Raw genomic sequence first — 26307 nt, 5'->3', positions numbered from 1 at the left:
ACATAGGAGAGCCTACCAAACTCAGAAACCAGGCATTTCAATATAGTTATTTAAACCCATTTTTGATTTTCCAGCATTGATATTAACTAGACATCAATTAGGCCCAAGAGGTTCAAGATTATTCTGATTATATGTGGTCTGGCACAGATCACATGATAGACATGTGTGTCATGAACCATTCTAGAGTGAGGTCCACGTTATAATGGCAGTGTTTGATTAGCAATGGTATTGCTATCCTTGTCTATCATTCAACAAAGCGGATAGCGCTATCTCTTTCCCGCTTTGCTCTGTTGCGAGATCGTCTTTTAACAATGTAGAATTAATAATTAATTTACAAAATATTTCATCTTTATAATGAAAATTCATCAAGAAATTATTGAAAAATATAATTTCATGATTAATAAAATAATTGATTATTCTAAACGAGAATGAACAGTTGATATTACATCAATAAATCTGTATCAGCTACCGTCTATAGAAGTCATTGACAAGACATGAGGATCGGCAACGTTGTTCTCCTATCTTTATCCACTGCCATTATAACGTGGACCTGACTATAGATCCCAAGGAAAAAGAGTGATCGATAGTTGCTGATTGAGATATTCTTTTCTCACTCTAATCTCTGTTGCCCTTAAAAGTAGCTTTAAATTGTCACAATCATTATAAACTCGATAAATAATACATCAGAAATTCAATTTGGATCACTTAGTAAATCCAGTTGATCAAACTAGTTTATATTGTCAGCAATAAGCAAGAAATAAATGGCTTTTGGTATCGTTAACTCGTTACTGAGGAAGTCCAGAAGTGTAACTAGAGGAGCTCAGAAATAAAGTGAAGCATATTTGAATAGTTATTTCTGTACGCTCCTGAATAAGTAAAGAAGAAAGGTAGGTCAGTGATAATAGCAATCGAAGCTCTCTAACACATAACAAAGGTATCACTGCTTTGAATCAATAGTTGAAGTAGGCTTCCTTATAAAATGAGTTGCTTACTTTTATAAATAATGTAACTGATTTACTTTTCAACGATGCAATGGATTTGTGAGATAAGAATGAATTTCCAATAACGTTGATGGGAAATTATTTTCTCAATGGAGTGTCAGCTCATCTACCTCTAGTGAGTCAAAATATTTTACATTAAACGCCAGCCACTAGTCTGGTCTACGTCAGAATAATAATATGATATGATAGGGGAATTTATAATATTCTATAATCCAGATACTCGATACTATAGTGAGGTCCACGTTATAATGGCAGTGGAATAATTATGATTGTTATTATTACAACTTGATCAACAATTTCTTCGATCGTATCGATTTAATGGTTTTTCAACCTCTCAAGGTTCCTTATCCAAATTCGGTTCAAACTCAAGGCTACCGTTATTTTGATGATTTTGTTTTCACTTTCTAAACTTTTTTGTAGCTCAAATCTAATATTCAATGATCCACTTTCCACTCTGTATGGAATAATATTCTCAACAGCAAATTCAGTGTTTTAGAAAATGTATGTAGTATGCCATTATTTGATAGGAGTAGCAACCCTCATCTTGCAAATTGCTGATCATTAGTTCGCGAGGTGATTGTGTTGTTTGGGGGGGGGGAATTTGTCAGGAGAGGGGCGCTTGAAGGGTTCTTCGGTAAAGGGTAAAGGGTGAATTGGGCTGCTGACGAAATGAAATTTGAGGTCAGTCACACTTGGACGTCTGTTGATTCTCGCATGTTTGTGCAAGATAAGCATCAATCTCGCCATTCGACTATTTTAGTTGGATGGGTCGGGGGGGGGTTCTAAAGGGAGGGGAGTGGTCAGTTTCGTGTACGATGTTATCGACTGCCTGCCCCTTCACAGTAACAAATATACAGTCCCGCACTACACACTCCGGCTGCAATTTGGCTCAACTATCGCCTTCGTGGACGGACGAGGGGATTTTGGGGGCTGGTAGCCCCTATCCTGGTAGCACCCCCTACCATGGTAGCCTATACCCTGGAAGCCCCTACCCTCGAATACACTACCATGGTAGCACCTACCCTGGTAGCCCCTATCCCACTAGCTTTGCAAGAGGAGTACAGTATTATGCTCAGAAAGTCAGATACAACTCTCAATGACCATAACCATTGTTGGAGCTTTCAGACTTGCATTTCAAATGCATTAATCCTTTCCCTTGAAATACTCGTAATGCAAGATTTCTATTTGGATAATTATTGTTGCAAACCTTGAAAGAAAGAGGTGATAAACATGTGGATGCTAATTCAAACTACAAAACGGACATCTTTATGGTTGCTAATCGCCTTTCTCTTTACTAGCTATTTTTCATTGCTAGTTTTCTGATAGCATCATTCTGATAAGCTTTTTATTATATTAACGTGAAGTGCAATACTGTAGTATGAAATTGAAAAGTACATAATTAGGAGTAATTTATATAAAGAAAGAATAAATTGGCTTACACAGGTACGGGATAGGAAATTCACGAATGACGCATCATAACATCTGTACCGTACTACTGGACTGATTAACTTGAAATTTTGCATATTGAATTTACCGAGGATGGTTTTAGGCCTATCTTGAATTTTCATGATAATATAATGATAATTGAGTTTTAGTTTACTAACTTCAATTTAGTTTTACTAACTTTTAGTCATTTATTATAACTGGCTGTTTCTGCAGCCAATTATTTGTTTTCTTACTATAATATCAACATTTACTCATATCATTTTTTAAACTGTATTTTTCTCAATTTAGTTAATTATAATATCAATTTTCAAAATTTAGTTTATCGATTTTAAATTCAGCGAATTACGCCAGGCCCTCACAAACACAGGCTTAAGCCTACATGTGAGTCTCTCATAACGTAAGGGTATATATAAATGTACTGTAACTGTACTGTATTATTTGTGAATTGTGAGAATAAAATTTGATTTGATAATAATAATGATATGATGTGTAATCTTTATAAATAAAAATCGAGCCTCAAATTTTGACATTCCATAACTTTTTTATGTGTGCACCGAATTTGATGATTTTTTAGTTGTGTTCTTTATGTTTAGGACCAGGTTTATGGCCTATCAAATTTATAATCCGACTTCTTTTCTATGGTCCTTCAAAGTTTACATATAATCCTTATGGGAGAATATTTGTGAGCTGGCCACACACAGAAATAAAAGACAGCTGTTATAATGATTGCGTCATACAACAGCCGTCGGTAGATAGTAGACAAGAGTCTGTGCTGCTTCATAACCGCCCTTGTATTTTATTCTAAACGCCCCGACTAAAAAACAAAATGTTCTGTGTGTAACCATCCAGCAGTGCGGCCTCAGGTTAAAGACTTACTCATGCTCTGAAGACATTGCTTTGTTTCGAATAATTTTGCTGTCTTCGGTGTTCAGAATTAATTGATTTTTAGTAAATGATTTATTTTGCAGTTGGAAAATTATCCATATAAATAAAATTCCGCATCGCGCCTCCTCAGGTGTGCATCCAGCTAATGTTTGTCATGAGATGCATGAAACTATTTGGCGGTACGAAGTTCGCCGGGCCAGCTAGTGTAAAATAAGACTCCATTATATTGTGTATTATGGTGATGTATGTAATATGTAGGCCATGGATATTTCCAATCATAAATATTTTATACTACTACAAATGATTATAACCAATAATTTATTTATCAGGAGTAATCTTATAAACCATGGTGCTCACCCCATCTTTCATCACTATGGACGCTATTAACTACCTCAACTTTGATTGAAGATCAATAATGATATAGTATGTTTTTCTAGAGAAGATGGAAAAGATAGACTGGATATAAAGCGCCCAATCAGAGAAGCTAAGGGTGTGTTTATTAGTAAAAGGCAGCTTCTTTCCTCAAATAGTCTAACGTCGGAAATAAGAAAGAGACTAATGAAGATTTGCATTTAGAGTATAGTTCTCTATGGATCTGAAACGTGGACTATTGGTAAGGCTGAGGAAAAGACTCAAATATTTTTGAAGTGTGGTGTTGGAGGCGAATGCGCAAAATAAAATGGACTGGCAGAGTTACTTACGATTGAGTAGGTATTCCAGAGGGCGGTGGAAAAGAGATCTCTTCAGAATTTTCTCAGGGATAGACAGGGATTTTCTTGGATTGGACACATGATAAGATACGACGCATTCACGTCAAGTATTCTGGAAGGTACAGTTGGTGGACAAAGGGGTCGTGGGGAGACCCCGGCTACAGTATTTAAGACAAATGACGAAGGATCTGGGAGTTATGAGCTATAAATTATACAGTGAAAGAGAGTAGCAATGGAGGAAAGACTTAAGGTGCGTACAGATATACGCGCCGCGAACATTAGCAATTCACTTTCAATAAGCTGATTATATTTGTATTTTTACAGAAACGGTAAGATACAGATATAAAAAGCTTGGCATCAGCTGATCAAAAGTGAATTGCTCATGTTCGCGGCGCGTAAATCTGTACGCACCTTTAGATGGAAGGCTGACTACCAATCAAACGATTGAGATGAAAGAAGAAGATGTTGTTCTAGATGGATTGATTGAAATCATTTGTGAAATTGATTGGAATAATTTAAAACTACTGATGTGAGTACTATCTGAGCCACCCTTATTGTAAAATAGTAAACACATGAAAAAGAAACAATTAACACACAATAGTGAAATCAGAAAATCCTCAGAACCGAATGGTTAACTATCAAATAGGAATACTTAAGGACCTGTAATGCTATAAAAACCATTGAAACCATATATCGGCATAATAATTTGACTAGTACTCTATTATGTATGTGTTCTAATATTTTGACGTGATCTTATGCATCTATAGATGTTTCATGGATCGAGAAATATATATATATATTTTTTTTACACTTTATTTAGTTCCTTACCCTTATTGCTATTATTTTAAGTTTAAATAATATTTTTGGTTATTTTTATTTAGGTATACATTTAGAATTATTAAATTTATATTGTTTTTTTTATTTTTTCTTTTTAATCTATCTATCTATCTATCTATCTATACTTAACTACCACCCTATAGGAAAAAGAGATATGGGAAGACCTAGGAAAAGATGACTATAAAATATAAAAGAATGATGATTTAATGATTATTGTAATTTTAGATTACCATACTGTAATAGATAGATATACAATTATACTGTTGAAAGTCGGAACAGGCAAGAGCCTACACCTTGAATGAAGGAAGAAGAAGAAGAAGAAGACCGAATGGAGCTCACGCCGATTACTGTTGACTACTGTCGATTATTACTGTTTTGGCCGAGTGAGAACGGCCCAGTATCAAAGACTTCCCAGGGTCACATAGCTTCACGGGAAAGAACTACTTGGACTATCGGCTTGAGTTAACAGTGAAATTTGGAACATACACGCACTATACCATGGGATATATTGTGATGATATCTTTTTACTTTATTTGCCCTATTACCATAGGTAAGGAAAGTAATGCTTTCCAAAAAAATTAAGGTACCCTAGTTTCAAGCTTTCTATACGTTTCAAGGTCCCCTGAGTACAAAAACATGATTTTTCCATGATGAAACGCATTCCGAAAGTATTGAAAATAACATATTTGTACGAAATAAGCACCGTAGATGAGTAGGTACTGATTATTCATGAGAGGGTATTATATTGAACAACAAAGTAGATCAAAAACTACTTTAAGTAGAGTATGGTTCACTAATTGTCTAGTGAGGTCCACGTTATAATGGCAGTGGAGAAAGATAGAAGATAAACGTGGCCGATCCTCACTGTCTTGACGGTAGCTGATACAGGTTTATTAATGTTTCTTTTCTGTATAGGGCTACTTGTAATAAAAATAAAAATCTCAGTACCCTTTTTTGAATTATTTATCACAACATGTCTCAACATTGAAGCCATTTTCAAGTGATATGAAGTATCTACAAAGAATCACTTGAAAATGGCATCAACGTTGAAACATGTTGTGATAAAATAATTCAAAAAAGGTACTGAGATTTCTATTTTTATTTCTATTTAGGTTTATTAAATTGTAATATTAATTGTTCATTCTTGTTTAAAATAATCAATTATATTTTATTGAGCACGAAATTATATTTTTCAATAATTTTATAATGAATTTTCATAATTAAGATTATAATTAAGCCCTCTCAATACCAAAAGTTTTTTAACCAGATCACTCCCGTGTTATCGGATGGGCACGTTAAACTGTCGGTCCCGGCTGAAGTATGACAGTCGTAAGGCCCATTGACGGCTTAAATTATATATTCAGGCGGTGGGACCTTCCCGCAAGGGACTCCCCACCAACAAAAGCCATACGAATTTATTTCTTATAATTAAGATGAAATATTTTGTTGATTAATTATTAATTCTACATTGTTAAAAACCGATCTGGCAACAGCGCAAAGCGAGAGAGAGATAGCGCTATCCGCTTTGTTGAATGATAGACAAGGATAGCAATACCATTGCTAATCAAACACTGCCATTATAACGTGGACCTCACTCTGCACACTTTTTGTAGATTAAAATCGATAGCAATAGTTGTACTGTACAACGATTCAAATGAACAGACAGCAATCATTCGTATAAGTCATTCTGTATGAGCGCTCCTGAATGCGACAATTGAAAAAAGCCAATGAATAGTACGGCACTTGCAATACAGTAAGTTCTGGCATGCAATTCATTCAGTTCAAAATATCAGAATCAAATTATGAATGGCGTCAATGCCTTCCATTCAAGATTCAACTAAAGCTGATATTGACAGTTTAAAGTTGATTTTACTATAGAAGTTGATGAATTACATGCAAGAATTCACCGAACAGGAAAGGAACTAAGGTACTATATAGTGAGGTCCACGTTATAATGGCAGTGTTTGATTAGCAATGGTATTGCTATCCTTGTCTATCATTCAACAAATCGGATAATGCTATCTCTTTCTCGCTTTGCGCTGTTGCCAGATCGTCAATGTAGAATTGATAAATAAAGTGTAAAGAATAAAGTGTAGTACGATGAAATCTGAGCATTGTGTCAAAAGTTATAAGTGTTTGAAATTTTGATCCTTGAGGTGTCCTTAAGCGCGCCTCACCACTAGGAAATACTGAAATGAAGTGCATCTAACGGGTGATTCTCATAGAACATAATCTCATGAACTTATGTCATTGTGCGAAGTATCAATGTGAGGACAATGTATTTGGTGATGATGGTTGAAGCTGGAAATTAGGTGTTTTTCACAATACAAGGAGCATTGTTGTCAGGTGTACCTGGAAATCTATATGAGATAGAACGCTCTACCTGATCTCAGATTGTAGAGCACAAAAATACGCCCAGAGAGATTTTGAAATATACATCTAAATGGTAACAATCGGAAGATATTGTTTATTTTTGATCAAAAACTAAAATTCATCAAAATTGATTTTTTTCTTCAAATTTCCCTCATTTTTGAAAAATCATAACTCAGTACTCATTGGAGATAGAGAGTTACAAATGATCTCATTTTATTCAGAATTGTATAATCTAAAAGAAAGGCTAGAGTAAATTTTTCTGTCCGATTACGAGATTTGGCAGAAATAGCTGAAAACTGGAAAATGAGCCGAAAATACGAGGTATTTGGGCCACTCTGTATATAGCACAAGGAAATTTTGCATGGAGATATTGGTTCTGGACTTCTCTTATGTACCCAAATAATATATTATAGAATTTGAACTACAATATAAATTTCATGCACCAATGTATATAGTGACCGGACTAACTTAAAATTGTCAAATAATGATTAACTTTGAAAATTATGATATACTCCAGTTTAGAATAATATTATTATCATGTCATGTCAACAAATCAGATTATTTTGATCAAGTCGATAAAAATTTCTAGATACCATTTCTCGCTGATTGATTACACAGCTGGAAATAATTCTGTCTCTTTCCCACACACGCATCTTCTGTTTCGACAGACGACGAAATTATCATCTGTTTTTCCAAGGATGAATAATTGTTATCCTTTTCATGCCAGTCAGCGAGTTTTCCCAGGGATGAGACCTAGTGCAATCGAATTTTTATATCATGTTTTTAACCTACTATGTTCCAAATTTCGTGAAAATCGTTAGAGCCGTTTTCGAGATCCGTTGAACATAAATAACCAGTTATAAAAATATAAACAGATATACAGAAATTGATCGCTTAATATAATAGGATAATAATTTATTATTTTAAACGAGAATGAACAGTTAATATTACATCGATGAACCTGTATCAGCTACCGTCTATAGAAGGCATTGAGTGGCCGTAGTCGAGTGGATCAGATGCTGGCTTCATGATTCAGAGGCCCGGGTTCAAATCCCGGCCCGGGCAAGATATTTATCTCGGGCCACTCCCGTGTTTCGGAAGGACACGTTAAGCCGTCGGTCCCGGCTGCCTAAAAAGCAGTCGTTAGGTCATGTCAGAGGCCCTGAAATTGATCAGTTGCGACCTGAAAACTCTGACACCAGACCTAAGCCAGCCAGGTCACTCGATATTATTATTATTATTATTATTATTATTATTATTATTATTATTATTATTATTATTGACAATACAGCGGATCGGCAACGTTGTTCTGCTATCTTTCTCCACTGCCATTATAACGTGGACCTCACTATATCTACTATAGTGAGGTCCACGTTATAATGACAGTATTTGATCAACTTTGGTTTTGCTATCCTTGTCTATCATTCGACAAAGCCGGTGGTACTATCCTTTTCTAGGTCCACAACGATGACAATTATGTTTTTGACAGTGTAGAAATATAATCAATTAATGCAGATAATCGGCATCGCTATTCTTCTATCTTTATCCACTGCCATTATAACGTGGACCACACTATATGTAAAGCAAAGTTTGAGTTTTATTTGATTTGAAGTTGATCTCACTGCAGAAGACGATAAATTGCATGCAAGAATTCGACGTACAACAACTGACAAAGGTCAATACAATCAATACTGACAGATTAAAGTGAATCTATCTGTATGCAACTGAGCCGCGAGTCACACTATTCAAGAGAAATGACTGATGTTCTGTCAGCCACTTGAACGGAATTTCCCTGTCAGGAAGCTATCGATAAGTTCCGTGTGCACTACCGCCGTCGTCGCCATTTTGTGTCTGTCTGGCTTCCGACAATAATGTGCATTGTCTGCTGCAAAAGTGTCTGGGAGTGTCTGTGCATTGTCTGCATATTGAAGGATGATAGCACAATAGGTACCGTAGCACAGTTTTGCATAGGAGAAAAGATTCCCAATATGCAAACCGCAGTCTATTTGCCATTTCAAGTTTTGTTGATTCCTTTATTTGAATCAATGTTCAATGTGGTATCACATTATTTGAATAATGTTTAACTCACTTGAAATATTTATGTTAGTTTTGGAGAACGGTCTAGCGTGTAAATTATCAAAAGAATTATTATTTTTCACTTTCCTTGCCCATTACCATAGGTAAGGAAAGTATTGCTTTCCGAAAAAAATTAAGGTACCCCAATTTCCAAATTTCTATACGTTTCAAGGTCCCCTGAGTCAAAAAAATGGTTTTTGGGTATTGGTCTGTTTGTGAGTGTGTGTGTGTGTGTGTGTGTGTGTGTGTGTGTGTGTGTGTTGTGTGTGTGTGTGGTGTGTGTGTGTGTGTGTGTGTGTGTGTGTATGAGTGTATGTGCGTCTGTGTACACGATATCTCATCTCCCAATCAACGGAATGACTTGAAATTTGGAGCATAATGTCCTTACAAAATAAGGATCCGACACGAACAATTTCGGTCAAATGCAATTCAAGATGAAGGCTAAAATGGAGAAAATGCTGTCAAAAACAGGGGTTTTCGTGATTTTCTCAAAAACGGCTCCAACGATTTTGATTAAATTTATACCTGAAATAGTCATTGATAAGCTCTATCAACTGCCACAAGTCCCATATCTGTAAAAATTTCAGGAGCTCCGCCCCATCTATGCAAAGTTTGATTTCAGATTTCCAATTATCAGGCTTCAGATACAATTTGAACAAAAAATTTCGAGTGGAAAGGATTAAGCAAGAAAATCTCTACAATCAATGTTCAGTAACATTTTCACCTAAAATTGAAAATGGCAAACTGTTAGTTGGCAACTGTTGATTCTATTAAATGATTCACTATGAAGAGATAGCAGACCTCGTATGTCTCCAGTGTTATTGTCCTGTCACCAGCTGGCTCAGATCTTTGTTTATAGGTAGACTTGAGATGCGCGCGAACACTAGCGTCAGGTGATCAATTTTCATAACGGCAAGGAAAGTTGTGTGATGCGCCACACCAGATTTTTTAAATTTTGATTTGTAAGTTTCATTCCATTATGGCATGGGCATCACCTTCAGGAGAAATATATTCTGTAGATTGTATACTGTATATCAACACCCATTAAAAAAACTGGATGAAGAATATTCAATACTAGCAGGTAACCCGTGCTCCGCAAGGATCCATTTTAAAACTTGACAAACTGAAAACTTGACCGAGTGGAATCTTGAAGAGTTTGAAGTAGGCCTGGAACCATCCTCGGTTAATTAAGAATCTTTATGCGAAATTTCAAGTTGAGTTGAGTAGTTCAAACGTGATGATGCGTCAAACATAATTTCGCCATCTCGTACTTGTATAAGCACTACCTCCATAAACAAAGCCATGGTGCATTCTGGTGACGTCAGCACAGGTAGGGCTCCTACACCAATAAAAATTTGTTGATTTCAGCTGATCTATATCATCTATATCAGCAGCAAATTCAGGAAGTTGCAATACTTGGGCCACATAATGCGCAATAGGGGCAGATATGAGCTATTGCAAAGCATACTGCAGGGCAAAATAGGAGGCAGGAGAGCCCCAGGTCGAAGAAGAATACCCTGGCTGGCCAACATGAGAGCCTGGTTTGGAAAAACCTCCATTCAATTGTTCCGGAGCGCAACTAACAAAGTCATCATAGCCAATATGATCGCCAACGTTCGAAACGGACAGGCACCTTAAGAATAAGAAGGAGTGAACCTGTGCTGACGTTACCAGAATGCACCACGGCTTTGTATACGGAGGTAGTCGTCCTACACCAATAGAAACACTAGCTGATATAGATCAGCTGGTGTACTATATAAATATAGATCTATATAAATATAGATCAGCTGGTGTAGGAGCCCTACCTGTACTGACGTCACCAGAATGCATTATAGCTTTGTTTACGGAGGTAGTGCTATATGCCATTTCTTCCCTTTATTATAGTAATATCAGGGCACCGAGCTTCGCTCGTTATTTTTATTTATTGGTAAACAGAACACAATTCTCTAAAATGATCGTGTTCATATTTCACAGCTGGCTATATGTCATCTTATGAATTTCGGGGATACGATATTTTGATTTTTCACATACTCACTCGCTCACTCACTTTTTTACTATCCACAGCTGTTTCAGCCAAGGATGAATTATCCTTTTAATGTCGTTCAGCGAGTTTCCCCCATGGATGAGACCTAGTGCAATCGAATTTTTATATCATAAACCTACTATGTTCCAAATTTCGTGAAAATCGTTAGAGCCGTTTTCGAGATCCGTTGAACATAAATAACCAGATATAAATATATAAAAATACAGAAATTGCTCGCTTAATATTATAGGATAGATTAGGCTACTTCTAAATCATTGATGGTGATATTCAAAATCTAAACTTCATGGAATAGGGGGATTGTCAAAGTTGCACTTTGGAGGGCTTGGTAAGCAATTATGTTAGTCTATATCACAAACAACAATTTAATTGAAGAGTACACTATTCAATGTAGTTATAGGAGTGTAACCCCTATTTCCCATTGAGTGCAATGTACGGTGTATCAAGAGTGACTACCCCATTTCTCAATTAGGTGGTGTGCAGTTCGATAAAAATGATAGAACTATATCTGTCTCTCTCTCTCTCTCTCTCTCTCTCGACAATTGGCACAACTAGTAACTGGTCATTATCACTCATGGTGCTTTATAACCTCTGCATCCCTCAGAGCAAGGCGGAGTTTCCGGCATGGAGCTTTGACCTTTTACTCTTGAAAAGTACGAATGGTCGTCGAACCTCTTTCCATCTATTTTCTTTCACCTTCTCCTCCTCTTTCTCCTCTTCCACCTCCTCCTTCAACTCTTCCAACTCCTCCTTCACCTCTTCCTCCTCCATCTTCACCGCCTCTTCCTCCTTCTCCTCCTCGTCCTCTTCCACCTCCTCTCCCTCTTCCACCTCCTCTTCCTCCTACTCCTTCACCTCTTCCTCCTACTCCTTCACCTCTTCCTCCTCTTCCACCTCCTCTTCCTCCTACTCCTTCACCTCTTCCTCCTACTCCTTCACCTCTTCCTCCTCTTCCACCTCCTTCTCCCCATCTATTCCTCACACCATTTTGGAGAGGTCAGCTAAACGTCCACAGGTCAGACATCTTAGCCCATCCCAAACTAGAATTCTTTATTCACAATCAGCTAATCACTCTGATCGATTTTAGCCATCAAGTAAATTGGAAAATTCTTACAAGTGAGATGAATTCCCGTTCAAGTATTTCTATAGGGCTACTTGAAAGTTTAATTACGAATAATATTACTAGTACCCTTAATAAAAACTTGTAGTACCCTTTATTAAAAACTTTAAAAAAATTTGTAAAGGGTACCTACTACAAGTTTTGATATTGTTTTTATTAATTTGAATTAAGTAGCACATATAAGTGAAGTGATTTTACTAGTACCATTATATTATTTTTTCCCAGACACGACTAAGTTTCGGAAAGTTAGACACGTTAGAAATTTAGAAAGAAAGACACTACTAAGTTTCATTATTAAGGCGGGATGCACACCGGAGAAACGCGTTTCATGAAAAAAGTTTCAGGAAACGTGAAACGAAAGTTGCTCGCAATCGACTGATAAGATTAAGCAGGGAACGTTTCTTTTGTATGCATGCGCGAGTGAAACGGATTGCATGAAACAAATTTCATGAAAGAGGGCTTCACGAAAAGCGTTTCTCCAGTGTGAATCCCACCTTAAGGTGCGTACAGACTTTCGCTCTGCTCCGCAACCGAACGTCACTCCAGCAGAGCGATTGATGATCGACCGGGGAGCGACAGTGGTTCGACCTGGGAACGCGAGAAGATCTAACATCTTCCATAACGTTCATGATGGGTGCGTGGGCGGTGCGACTGTGGTACGAGGGCGGTACGAGGGCGGTACGAGGGAGGAGCGTGCTCGGTGCTGGTTGGAAGCGCGAATATGTGTACGCAGCTTAAGAGTGTCAGAGTCTCTTTTTGAAATAAATTCAGACCATATGAGTTTTGCTATTTTTCATCTTCGAATTCCAATTTTGGTATGGGGGAAAATGTATTTCACAATCATAATGTGCCTTCAAATCGATGACATATTATCAAGGTGAAATGAAAGAGATGTTGTCAGTTTCACATAATGTTTAAAGCCAAACTATGTAACTTCAGTGGTATTTTTGGTTAGACTCTTAACAGTCTTGTGAGACTTGGATGAGTACCTATTTATGAGGGTGCCTCATGTGCATTGAAACTATAGTTTGGCTTGAAACAATGTGAAACTGACAACATCTCTTTCATTCCACCTTAATATGGAGAAACTCCATAACATCTCGACTGTTCCTAGTTAGTATAAATTATTGATCGAGCGAGGTCTATAGCTGCGTACACATATTCGTGCTTCCAACCCGCACCGAGCACGCTCCTCCCTCGTACCGCCCTCGTACCGCCCTCATACCACCATCGAACCACAGTCGCAGCGCCCACGCACCCATCATGAACGTTACGGAAGATGTTAGATCTTCTCGCGTTCCCCGGTCGAACCACTGTTGCTCGCCGGTCGATCATCAATCGCTCTGCTGGAGTGACGTTCGGTTGCGGAGCAGAGCGACAGTCTGTACGCACCTTAAGATTCATGTCGACGGTTTTGCATTTCTCTTTATGTTTATATTTATTTATGTTTATATACTCCGCATTTATAGCGAAACGCAGCAATAGGTTTTCATTAAATTTGACAGATATGTTCTTTTTTGAATTTCGCGTCGACATAGTCACAAGGTTCTTTTGAAATTTTGCATTTTAAGAATAATACAAAAAGAAAAGGAGTCTCCTTCGAACGCCAATATTACCGTAAAAATCAGACTTTAGAATTATTCATCATAAATCAGCTGTTGAGTGGTTTATAAATTGCATGCAATTACGCAAGCAATTCAATATCTCAATGTAACTTGGTGGAATAACAGCTGTTGTGTGGACTATTAATTGCATGTAGTGAGGCATGCAATTTGATAACTTATTGAAGTAGCATAGTACTTTCTCCCGACGTATCTCTGCTTTCAACTCGGTAAGCTTTTGATGATAGTAGCATAGCTGTTCACATCAAATTATTAGCATTGTCGATACAACAACCCAAACAGCCATTAGTCGTTTATCGGACCGATATCTCGCCGACACGACAGGAGAGGACAGAATTTACTCTGATGGACAGTAGGCCTATTAGAGGAGACTGTGGTTTATAACTGCGCAAGGTCTACTGTTCACAGAACTACTAGTACATAATTATTATATATATTTTGATGCGGCTGAGTTATTATCAGTATATTAAATACGATTTAGGTACAACATTTTCTTGATCTATGCGTAATAAAAGTCTCCATGGAATGTATATAATAATATATACTCTACAGTATAAGAAAAATAAATGGAACTTAACCACCACAAACTAGTGAATTGTACGGTAATGCATGATTTCGATTTCAGATATGGGCGAAACAATACAGGAGACCGCTGAGGAAGCGGTGGACAAAGTGACAGATAAGTTGACATCGACATTCAAGGACCTGACGTCAGCCGCTGAGGAGAAAGCGGCCGAAGCTGAGGAGGGAGCTGCTGAGGCGGAGGCCGCCATTGCTGAGGCCAAGGCACGTGCTGAGGAGGACATTGAGAACGAGGTGAGGCTGCTTGCAAAAAAGAGGAGGACAGCAAAAATGGAACTGGAATAGTTGGAATAAGGCTGTGCAAAGGCTAAAAATAAACTTTCTACAGGTGATATTTTTCAAAGTTTCTCGGCTTGTATATCATCAAGCTATCAAAATGAGAAAGTTTTCTTGACAGAACATTTCAAATTCGGTAGAGATAGACCCTTGAGATTTACAGGATAGATTCTTCATAGTATTGTTGATTTAGTGAAAAAAAATTGTATGAAAATATCAATTTTTGAGAAAGTTATTCAATTTACCAAAAATGACCAAGAATAACTCAACTGAAAGTTATTTTTGGTAAATTGAATAACTTTCTTAAAAATTGATATTTTTCAGAAAATTTTTGTTTCACTAGATCAACAATACTATAGTGTGGTCCACGTTATAATGTCAGTATTTGATTAAACATTAGTCTTGCTATCCTTGTCTATCATTCGACAAAGCTGATAGCACTATCCTTTTCTAGCTCCACAACGCTACCAGATCGTTATTCAACAATGTATAAATATAATCTGGCAAGGCAGAAAATCAGCAACGCCGTTCTTGTATCCTTTTTCACTGCCATTATAACGTGGACCTCACTATATGAAGAATCTATCCTCTGAATCTCATGGATTTATCCCTTACCAAATTTGAAATGTTCTGTCCCAAAAATTCAAACTTCAGGCGCTCATATCTCAAAAAGTAATGATCGGGAAAAAAATGTTTTCCCGAGAATTTTTTTTTCATTTTGATTTCTTGATGATATACAAATCGAAAAACTTTGAAAAATATCACCAGTAGAAAGTTTAGCCTTTGGTTTTGATAAGGTTTTTTTTAATAAGCCTAAGGTTTTGATCCTACTCATTTTAATTTTGAACTCGTCCGTAGCATAAAAGGTTTTATGACTAACCATTTTCTCAAAACACAAAGTAATACAGGGATGGGAAGGGCATGGAAGGGAGTTAGGAGGAGATTAAGAAGGCGAACAAAAACAGACAGACGTAATATGCAGATGTAGAAAAAAAAACATCTGCAAGTAGACGTGAGTAGACATAGGTAATAATGCAGACAGACGGCGGATGCCTATGTGCGTTGCAATATTTGAGTACCTGGGTAGGAATATTTCCTCTTTCTGTGATGTGATGTGATTTGAAATAATGTAGACCACATTTCTGTCACCCTTCTATCAAACGAGATTCCCTTCTATCAAAACAGATTCTCAAAAAGAGATTCCCTTCTATCAAAACAGATTCTCACAAAAAGAGATTCCCTTCTATCAAAAGAGATTCTCAAAAAGAGATTCCCTTCTATCAAAACAGATTCTCAAAAAGAGATTCCCTTCTATCAAAAGAGATTCCCTTCTATCAAAAGAAATTCTCAAAAAGAGATTCCCTTCTATCAAAAGAGATTCTCAAAAAGAGATTCCCTTCTATCAAAACAGATTCTCAAAAAGAGATTCCCTCCTATCAAAAGAGATTCTCAAAAAGAGATTCCCTTCTATCAAAACATAAGAATCACATTTTTTCATCAATAATTACTTCATATACAATCAGCCTTCTATCTGAAGCCTTGTAAAAAGCCACACCCATTACATTTTTCCATCAATTACTTTACAAATTCTGGAACTCAGTCACATTCATCTACTACTATTACTCACGTTTCATACTCATAATATAGTTACACCTCATGGGATATCCATAATTTAGAGACCCGGTTCCAAGAGTATTCTCCTATCTAATCATGAAATGGTACTCATAGCATTGGTACAATGATATATATTATTCATGAAGTGCCAATGCCAGTACACAGTTTATTCTACTGTTTGGTAGCAACCCTGAAAGCATGCAATCCTTTACAACTCAATATATACCGACTAGAAAAACTGACAAAAATTAAAAATGAGTATTAAATAAAAAGACTAAGAAATTGTCAAAAAGCCACAGATTTTATTGTAAGTTAGAAAAAATAATGACCACCACAATATCAACTTCTCAACTAAACAAAAAGTAATCTGTTAGTACTGTAATTATTTTTGTAGTTACAATCAATTTTTAAACAATCGGACTATATTAATGAATAATTACAGTGATGATTTTAGAAAAATTAATAATATCTCATGTTGTCCTTATTATTTTCATCTTTCACCTTTCTTGTTCTGACTATACAATTTGTTTTGCATGTAGATTCCAGATATTCTTTATCATAGAATTAAGCAAAGCTAACTGGAGATCAATGCAATCATACAATAAAACCAATGTGATCTGAAGATAAAACATACAGTAGCTGTGACATTATGTCTTATTATTTAATTGATACTACTTAAGCATGGAAGTGAGAATTGGATTCACACACGTAGAATGAACAGTAGAATTCAAGCTGCAGAAATGAGGTTTCTAAGGAGTGTATTTGGCTACACTAGAGTTGATAAAATAAGAGACACTGATATAAGACAGCGTTTATTGGTTGCTCCTCTACATGAAAGAATTATTCAAAATAGACGCAACTGGTGCAGTCATTTGGATAGAATGCCACCTGGAAGAATTCCCGTTGTAGTCCAAAACTATAGACCTACAGGAAAAAGAGATGTAGGGAGACCAAGAAAGAGATGGGTACCGGAACAGGTTCATTAATAAACCTAATCCCTGAAAGCGCTCTAGACTGATTTCACAGGCCTCAAAGGTGTTACTCAATAAAGAGTAAATTTTTAAATTTACTAGATCTCCAACTCGGTATATATTAGAAGAAGATTTTCATTTAAATACTGTGGTCACCAGCATGCGTGTAGCCTGATTTCACTGGTCTTATAGGTGTTATACTCAATTGAGAGATGACAGTTTTTCAAATTAACTTGGTCTCCAACAAGGTATATAGAAGAGGACAGAATATTATAGAAGTATTTTCATCTAAATATCATGGTCTCCAGCTTGCGTGTAGCCTGATCTCACAGGCCTTATAGGTGTTACTGAATCGAGAGATGATTTTTCTCGAATTTACTACGTCTCCAACACGGTACATATATAGAAGAAGATGGTATATAGAAGTATTTTCTTCTAAATACCGTGATCTCCAACATGTATAGCATATTATTCTCAAAATTGAATTGTTTTGATAACAGTAATGTCAATAATGATATCATGATAATATAATGATTGATTGATAATAATTCTCTGCAAATCTTTCAACACCTGTATAAAGTCTATGACATTGAAATTATGGTAGAAAAAGATCGTTTGTATACACGGATTATTGAAATATATTAGACTTTTTTAATGGATCCTCAGCTCAAATGAAATGAACATTTTGCATACATAAAATATATTCAATTTTAGTTCATGCTAAAACTACTTACATACCTTCAATGATTAATAGATCCGAATGGTTCAATTTGGAATGGATTTCTGTTGATGTAGCAATTTATATTTTATTGCAATAGAATTGGATTAGATCTTCTGTTAATGTAGGTAATGAATTATATACAAAATAAATAATATTGAATCAATTATATTAAATATTACATTCATGGTATTCTTTAGTTATTTTATGAAGTTGTAAAATCAATTTATTAACAACTAATGGTTGTTCTGTTCGTTTTTGTCAAGGTTCAATGCTTGAACATGGTTGTAACTTACTAAGGCTAGGCGCACATCATCAATTAGTCAAGACAAGACTAGTCACATTTAGTCACAATACTTGATATTGTTGCTTATGACGCAACATACACTGATTAGTCATTGCAGTTAGACATGTCTTCATAAAAGCAACTACCTATATGAAGTATTGTGATAGTCCAATCACTATATACATTGGTGCATGCAATTTATATTGTAGTTCTGATTCTTTAATATATAATTATTTGGGTACATAAGAGAAGTCCAGAACCAATTTCTTCATGCAAAATGTACACTTGTGCTAGATAAAGAGTGGCCCAAAAACCTTGTATTTTCGGCTCATTTTCCAGTTTTCAGCTATTTCTGCCAAATCTCGTGATCGGACAGAAAAATTTGCTCACGCATTTTTTTAAACTATAAAATTCTGAATAAAATGAGATCATTCGGAACTCTCTATCTCCAATGAGTACTGAGTTATGATTTTTAAAAATGAGTGAAATTTGAAGAAAAATTCAATTTTGATGAATTTTAGTTTTTGATCAACAATATCATCTGATTGTTACCATTTAGATTCAACATCCCTCTGGGCGTATTTTTGTGCTCTACAATCTGAGATGAGGTAGAGCGCTCTATCTCTTATAGATTTCCAGGTTCACATGACAACAATGCTACTTGTATTGTGAAAAACACCTAACTTTCAGCTTCAACCATCATCACCAACTACATTGTCCTCACATTGATATTTCGCACAATGACATAAGTTCATGAGATTATGTTCTATGAGAATCACCCGTTAGATGCACTTCATTTCAGTATATCCTAGTGGAGAGGCGCGCTTAAGGACACCTCAAGGATCAAAATTTCAAACACTTATAACTTCTGACACAATGCTCAGATTTCATCGTACTACATTTCATTCTTCTCGGCTCGTCAAGGCGGTCGGAAATCATGCATCATGAGTCAAATTCGGTCGAGAATGGAAAATTTATTGTTGAGTGTACTTAAGCCCATATTCCAATAAACAAAAAATGGTCAATCTTTATATTCACTTGCCTAACTGCTCACTTCACACTTGATTGAAGATTTAAAGTCATTCCATCAACTCATGTGGTTGTTCTGTTCATTTGTGTCAAGGTTCGAAACATGGTTGAAGATCTGGAACAAGAGCTGCCTCCACCCGATATGCCACCTCCAGACAGTGAGAAATCCGCTACCGACAGCCAACAGTAAGTGCTCTGTGGTCTCATGCAGCCTGCACTGTGCATTAGCGAATGTGTGCCTCTTCTCTCATGGACACCTCATATGGTCATCACTAATGCATCATTACACTGCGCCCTATGTGTGTATTGCGCCCTATGTGTGTATTGCGCCCTATTCAACTGACTGACAAATCAAACAACTATGTATCTTTTGTATTTATGTGGGTAGCTTTAAATATATAGTCGTAGCTGCTTTAGAGATTAGATCCACACATATGGTGCTCCTAAATAAATAATCTATAGGAAATTCATAAATGACGCATAAAATCATCACGTCTGAACTACTGGACTGATTAACTGAAATTTTGCATATAGATTCTTAATTTACCGAGGATTGTTATAAGCCTATTTTCAATTCTTCAAGATTTCATAACATCAAGTTATTAATTAGACACTTGCGAAGCACGGGTTACCTGCTAGTTAATGATAAATGAATTTATTCCTCTGCGGGATAGGAAAATCACGAATGTTGAATCAACACGTCTGAACTTCTGGACTGGTTAACTGAAATTTTGCAAATAGGTTCTTAATTTACCGAGGATTGTTATAAGCCTATTTTCAATTCTTCAAGATTTCATTACATGAAGTTATTAATTAGACACTTGCGAAGCACGGGTTACCTGCTAGTTAATGATAAATGAATTTATTCCTCTGCGGGATAGGAAACTCACGAATGTCGCATCATCACGTCTGAGCTTCTGGACTGGTTAACTGAAATTTTGCAAATAGATTCTTAATTTACCGAGGACTTTTATAAGCTATTTTCAATATTCTTCAAGATTTCATCACATAAAGTTTTTAATTAGACCCTTGCGGAGCACGGGTTACCTGCTGGTTAGATAATAGCATAGAGAAACAATAGCGTAAGTAGATATCCCATGGTATAGGGTGTTTATGTCGCAACTTTTACTGTTATCTCAAGCCGATTACTGTTGATTATTGTCGATTTCTACTGTTTTGTTGAGGTGGGAGTGTATGAACGGCACAATATGAGAGACTACCAGTGTCACACAGCTTCACGGGAAAGAATTACATGAACTATCTGCTTGAGATAACAGTAAAAGTTGCGACATAAACGCCCTATACCACGGGATATCTACTTATGCTATTGTTTCTCTATGATAATAGTTAGGCCTACATGAATTTCACAAAACACGTCTACTCGCTTCGGCTTCTGAAAGCTGACTGAAACTATTCATTGAAAAAATGCACCAGTGAACTAACTGAAATAAATTGACCATTATGATTTTGACATAACTTAAAAGTTAGAAGATTTTGAAACATATAATCAGGTAAAAATATATGATAAATGAATTTATTTATCCCTGAAAAATTAGAAATACAGCAAATACAACGACAAAACTTCAATTTTGAATAACACAGAGTTACAACTGAAGTAAGCATAAATAGTTTTATTACATATAGAATAACTAGTAGCAGAGATGAAGTAAATCATAGTATATAGTTTTCTTTACTCTAGGCTAGTAGGTACCCTTTTTATTCTCTCAAGTATACGAAATAAAATAATGATGAATGAATTTTTTATAGAAAGTACTTTTGTAGCCTTGGGGAAAATCAGCAAGCTAAGATCCTACCTTCGCTAATTTGAACTAATAGAATAATAATAAGGATGAAAATGTCACCTGAATTATAATAATATTCGTATGGCTCTTATTGGTGGGGAGTGCCTGACGAAAGTTCCACCTCGTCTGAATACCTATATCATTTTTTAAGCCTTCAATGGGCCTCACAATCATCAGCTTAAATTAAAAATTGCCAATACAAATTAGACGCAATCTTTTGGACAGATGGCATAGATTGTACAAGCCTATTCACAATAAAATTTCAGCTTGAGAAAGATTCACCGGTCTTTTAAACCACTACAGTCAATAGGCTTTTTTGAAATTCAAGAAGCAGATTCATTTGAACTTCCGATGCTTCGTGATAACTCCCAACACATTACAGAAAAAAAACACATTTTTCAACAAAATTATAGAGTTTTTGAACGAAGAAATGTTATTAAAATCTCCACTGTATTATTATGAATTGATTGCACAACTATTCCTCCCTAGCCTACTACCACTCATTGACAAATATTTTTACTATACTTTTCTGACTAGAATACAATCAATATCTATATGGATAAATATTTAGTGGCACCTTTCTCAAATCATAAATTATTAAACCTTTAAACCTTATCAAAACTTAGTTATTTTGTTTTTGTATCAAGATTAATGATGTGTTCAATTGCGACGATACTTTTTTCATTTTTAATTATTCCTTTAAGATTAATCATTATTATAGTCTGAGGCCCGGTTGCACAAAAGCCGGTTAAATTTTAACCATAATTAATTTCAGGAGAACCAATCAGAGAAGTCCTTTCTGATAAGACGGCTTCTCTGATTGGTTCTCAACGATTAACATTTAACCGGCTTTTGTGCAACCGACACATAGAGTGTACAGCTAGAGCACAGTAATATAACCACACATTACAGATCATGTTACAAATTCAGCACTGTATTAATTGGTATTCATGTTTGCTGTAGAAATTCATTAATTAAATGTATTTTACAAAAAAGTTTGAGTGATAGCCTACTACTCAAAAAGCATTATAATCTGTAAATCATCATATAATCTGATTCCAGTAAACTCATCCCAAACCGTTATCACCATTTCACTTTCCCTATATACCGTATATATATATAATATTTCAATCCAATATATACATCTTGAGATGTGTTTACTCCAAAGTTATTAACAAAATGTTTTTTTCTCCGTCCTTATAGATTGAACTTAACTTATCATACACATGATGAGCATATGGTTTGTCAAGTTCCGTTAAATCTGATAGAATCTATAAAGACGGAAATAGTATATTTTGCACCTAGTGCAGAAAATGAGATTTTTCCGGCTCGAAATCGGTTTTCAAGTCCGAGGCCGTAGGCCGAGGACTAGAAAAGATTGAAAGCCGGAAAAACATTTTTGCCCGTGGTATGCTATTTTTCGCCACACACAAAAATAAACAATATATATGAGAATAGTTGTTTACTAAGCACTTCCGAAAGCAGAAGTGGAAGGTGATAGCTCTAGCAAATCTGAGGTAATCTGAATATTAGGAAATTGTCCAAGTATTTTTATTTTTTATTCTGATTTGTCTAAATAACCTAAAAGATGATGTTCAATTATGTGGGTGGTTGAGTTTATACTTTTTTTATTCTTTCAAATGACAATAAGATGATATTATTATGAATGTTTCAATTATTGAATAATGAACACAAATAATGGAAAGTTTTTTGATCAGCTGTTTTTTGATCGCCCTTCTTAGTTCCATGTTAGCGGTTGGAAAGGGTACTCTTTCCGGCCTAGGCCGTAAAGAAACCTCTTCTGACGTCAGACGAGAGTCGTCTGCAAACTATGTCTTTCAGATAGGGACTGAAAAACAGCTGCTTTCTTTGCAGTGTGGCGAAAAATAAACATTGTATTAATAACTTTGGTGTTTAGCTTAAGTCTTATCCTACCTATATTTTCTTATTTTCTAGTATTCATCCTACCCAAGACAGCATTAGGTTATTTTATTTAATATATTCCACTCAACTCGTCCAAAATACATCACCATTTTCAAATTTGATACCTCACATTAATTTATCATTTTTAATTCCATATATGAACTGAATATCATATTTTTTCTAGACTCAACTCACACTTACGCGACTCAGATCTAGAAGAGACTCGACTCAAGTCTCCGTAAACGGAGGCTCTAGTCGAGAGCATGTGTTTTCAAATGGTGATGTCACGGATACTAGAATCGACTGGTCTCCTGAGTGTCACCATTTGGAAACACATATGCTCTCGATTAGAGTCGAGTCTCTTCTCGACCTGAGTCGTGTAAGTGTGAGTTGAGCCTTAAAGTGTTCAAATCATTCACTAATTTATTTATTCGTATACATAATAATCACTCCATATTATTCATTCAAACATCATGTGTGTGGATCTTGCTTATGGTTTGAATGTGTATAAAGAATGGAAAAATATTAATTCAAAGAAACAAAAAATAATAAGTGAGATAAAAAAAAGGTCGAGATTTTTGCATATCTAGTGTCATAAAAGTAAAGATAGCATGCTTTCATGAATGAGAGTGCTTTATGTCCATTTTAAAAGTAATGTAATGTTGATAAAATAATGTTAGTCTACTACTGAATAAGAAATTTCCACAAATAACGGTTTCAACTTTTTATTGTGATCTCATTATTACTATACCAATATGTAGCCTACTGATATATCCAACAAACTGTGATTTATGAAGCAATTTTGTATATTGCTTATGAACTTCATATATTTTATTATGAGCGACCCTAAAATTCAATTCGATGGTGAAATAAAAAATCTGTTGAGATAATTATCATAATTTATGGAGAGTTTGATTGGTTTATTACTGAAATCACATCTAAGCATAAATAACATTGTAATATTATACAAATAGTTATATTGTTATGTCCGTCCAAAATCTATGTAAAATCACCTATTATTTTTCCTGTCACCTTTTAAGGGTGAGAAATTATAAATATATATTTTTGTTGTAGGAATGTTTGATCTCTGTTCTCTACTGTCAATTATTATACCTATTATTGTCTTACATCGCATTTTAAGAAGATGTATAATGACCATTCCCTATTCATCTCATGTTTTCTAAAAATAAATCAATTTGAAAGTAAATTACCGTAGTTAAAATTGTGAGAAAACAAGTACATATAGTGTTTCACTTATATGTGAGATTGATTGCATTGTGAATATATCTCATTAGCACTAGAGTTTAACTGTTGAGATTCCCTTTCAAACATGTTATGATATCTTGTGAGATAAATTCTTCTTTGTTTCTCCAAATTATTTTGTTTCTCTGATTACAAAAATGTATTCATTCACAATACAGTATATCATAGCACACCTGATTAAATTTTTTGTGATATGATTGTAGCGATTTATTTATAATTAGACTTTGAAACTCATGTGTACAGTTAATTATTATTATTGATGTTACTTATAGTTAATTAGAAAGAGCATAATCAAAAGTGTAAATACTGAAGAATTATGGAATTATATTGCTAATAATCTGCAACTCAACCTTGATTGATTATTCAACCTTTCATGAATATGAAGTTAAATGTATTTGATAGCAAGTGATTAAATAGCTCGATTCTGATGTGGGACTATTCTTAGTCAGTTATTCATCTACAGTAAATATCTGCTGGAATAATACATTGAGGATGAACGAGAGAGTAAACGCAGTCTACTAGAATCGAACCCTGGACTCCAAAGATTTGATAATTTGGTTCATAATATTCACCCAAACGGCTCTGAAGAATGGTATTCGATCATAATTATGATGTCAGCATGGTATTAAATCATGAAAATTTTTCAAGGTGAGTTAAACGCAAACCGTGAATAAAATAATTGGAAAAAAATAATCAGGTTATTTTACGGTGATTTGAAAACAGGAATTATAATCTATACAACATCTAGTAATAAATAACTCACGTAAATCACTTTATTTCACGAATTGGCTGAAAAACAAGTACCGTATATTACTATTGATATGTTGTTCTATTATTAGCTATATGTGTTACACGCCTCAATAGAAATGCTTCACAAATAGAGATTGTGTGAAAAATGAATAATACTACAAAAATAAAGATGTTCTAAGAAAATCATGTATTTCTGCTTCTACTTATTCCCGTTATGGAAATAGGATTTAGAGATGCACTGAGCAGGGAAAAATAACAGGTCAAATGCATGAGCTTATTTCATTAAAAAGACATAACATAATTTCACAAAGTGCAGTGTAATTTTCAACTAGGTTTCTAACTTTATAAATTGAATAATGGGTAGCAAATCGAATAGAATATTGAAGAGATAATTTGCAAGTGGAACATTTTTTGAGCTTTCATTTGAGGTCCAGAGTCATTTGAGCTTTGAGGTCCATTCACAATATATTCGAATAGAAAAGTACTCTCACACGATTGATAGCATGCGCACTTTTTCTACACCAGTTCACAGTACACTGTTTGATTCGCATTTTCTGATAAAATACCAGTCAATAGTTCTGAATCCACTTGAAAAATAACTGGGAAACTAGAAAAAATATCAATTACAATTATTGTGAAATAATAAGTTTTTTATTCTCGAAAGTTTTGACAGAAACTTTCTGGATAACAACAGTTCATCAAAAATATAGATGTGTAATTATTATTAAACGAAAATCAAAATTTTGATTTTCATTTAATAATAATTATTAATTCATTAGCATATATCTCAGTAATTTCAATCTGTAATATAGATGGGACTTGATGGCTATTCATAATGACGATTATTTTATACAAATTCTTTATTTTTTCATGAGTTTGTTATGTTTTCATAGTAGATGCATGCACTTATGCTTGTGGACGGCTAACAAAATGAATAACTCATAACTACTCATATATAATCACACAAATATCATATAAATTT

At 35.1% G+C, this 26307-nt stretch overlaps 1 protein-coding gene across 1 annotated transcript in view; it reads left to right on the top strand.

Annotated features, from left to right (window-relative positions):
- LOC120351502 (glutamic acid-rich protein-like) overlaps positions 1-26307 on the top strand; it is a 44419-nt gene that overhangs the window by 15419 nt on the left and 2693 nt on the right. The window contains exons 2-3 of the mRNA XM_039429216.1: positions 14737-14927; positions 19682-19773. Of these exons, the coding sequence (XP_039285150.1) occupies positions 14737-14927; positions 19682-19773 (283 nt within the window). The remainder of the gene's footprint in view (positions 1-14736; positions 14928-19681; positions 19774-26307) is intronic.

Source organism: Nilaparvata lugens, chromosome 5 (genome assembly GCF_014356525.2).
Source record: "Nilaparvata lugens isolate BPH chromosome 5, ASM1435652v1, whole genome shotgun sequence".
In the NCBI taxonomy this organism is placed as follows: Eukaryota; Metazoa; Arthropoda; class Insecta; order Hemiptera; family Delphacidae; genus Nilaparvata; species Nilaparvata lugens.
The sequence above is the reverse complement of the archived record's forward strand: the minus strand, read 5'-3'. Positions and strand labels throughout refer to the sequence as shown.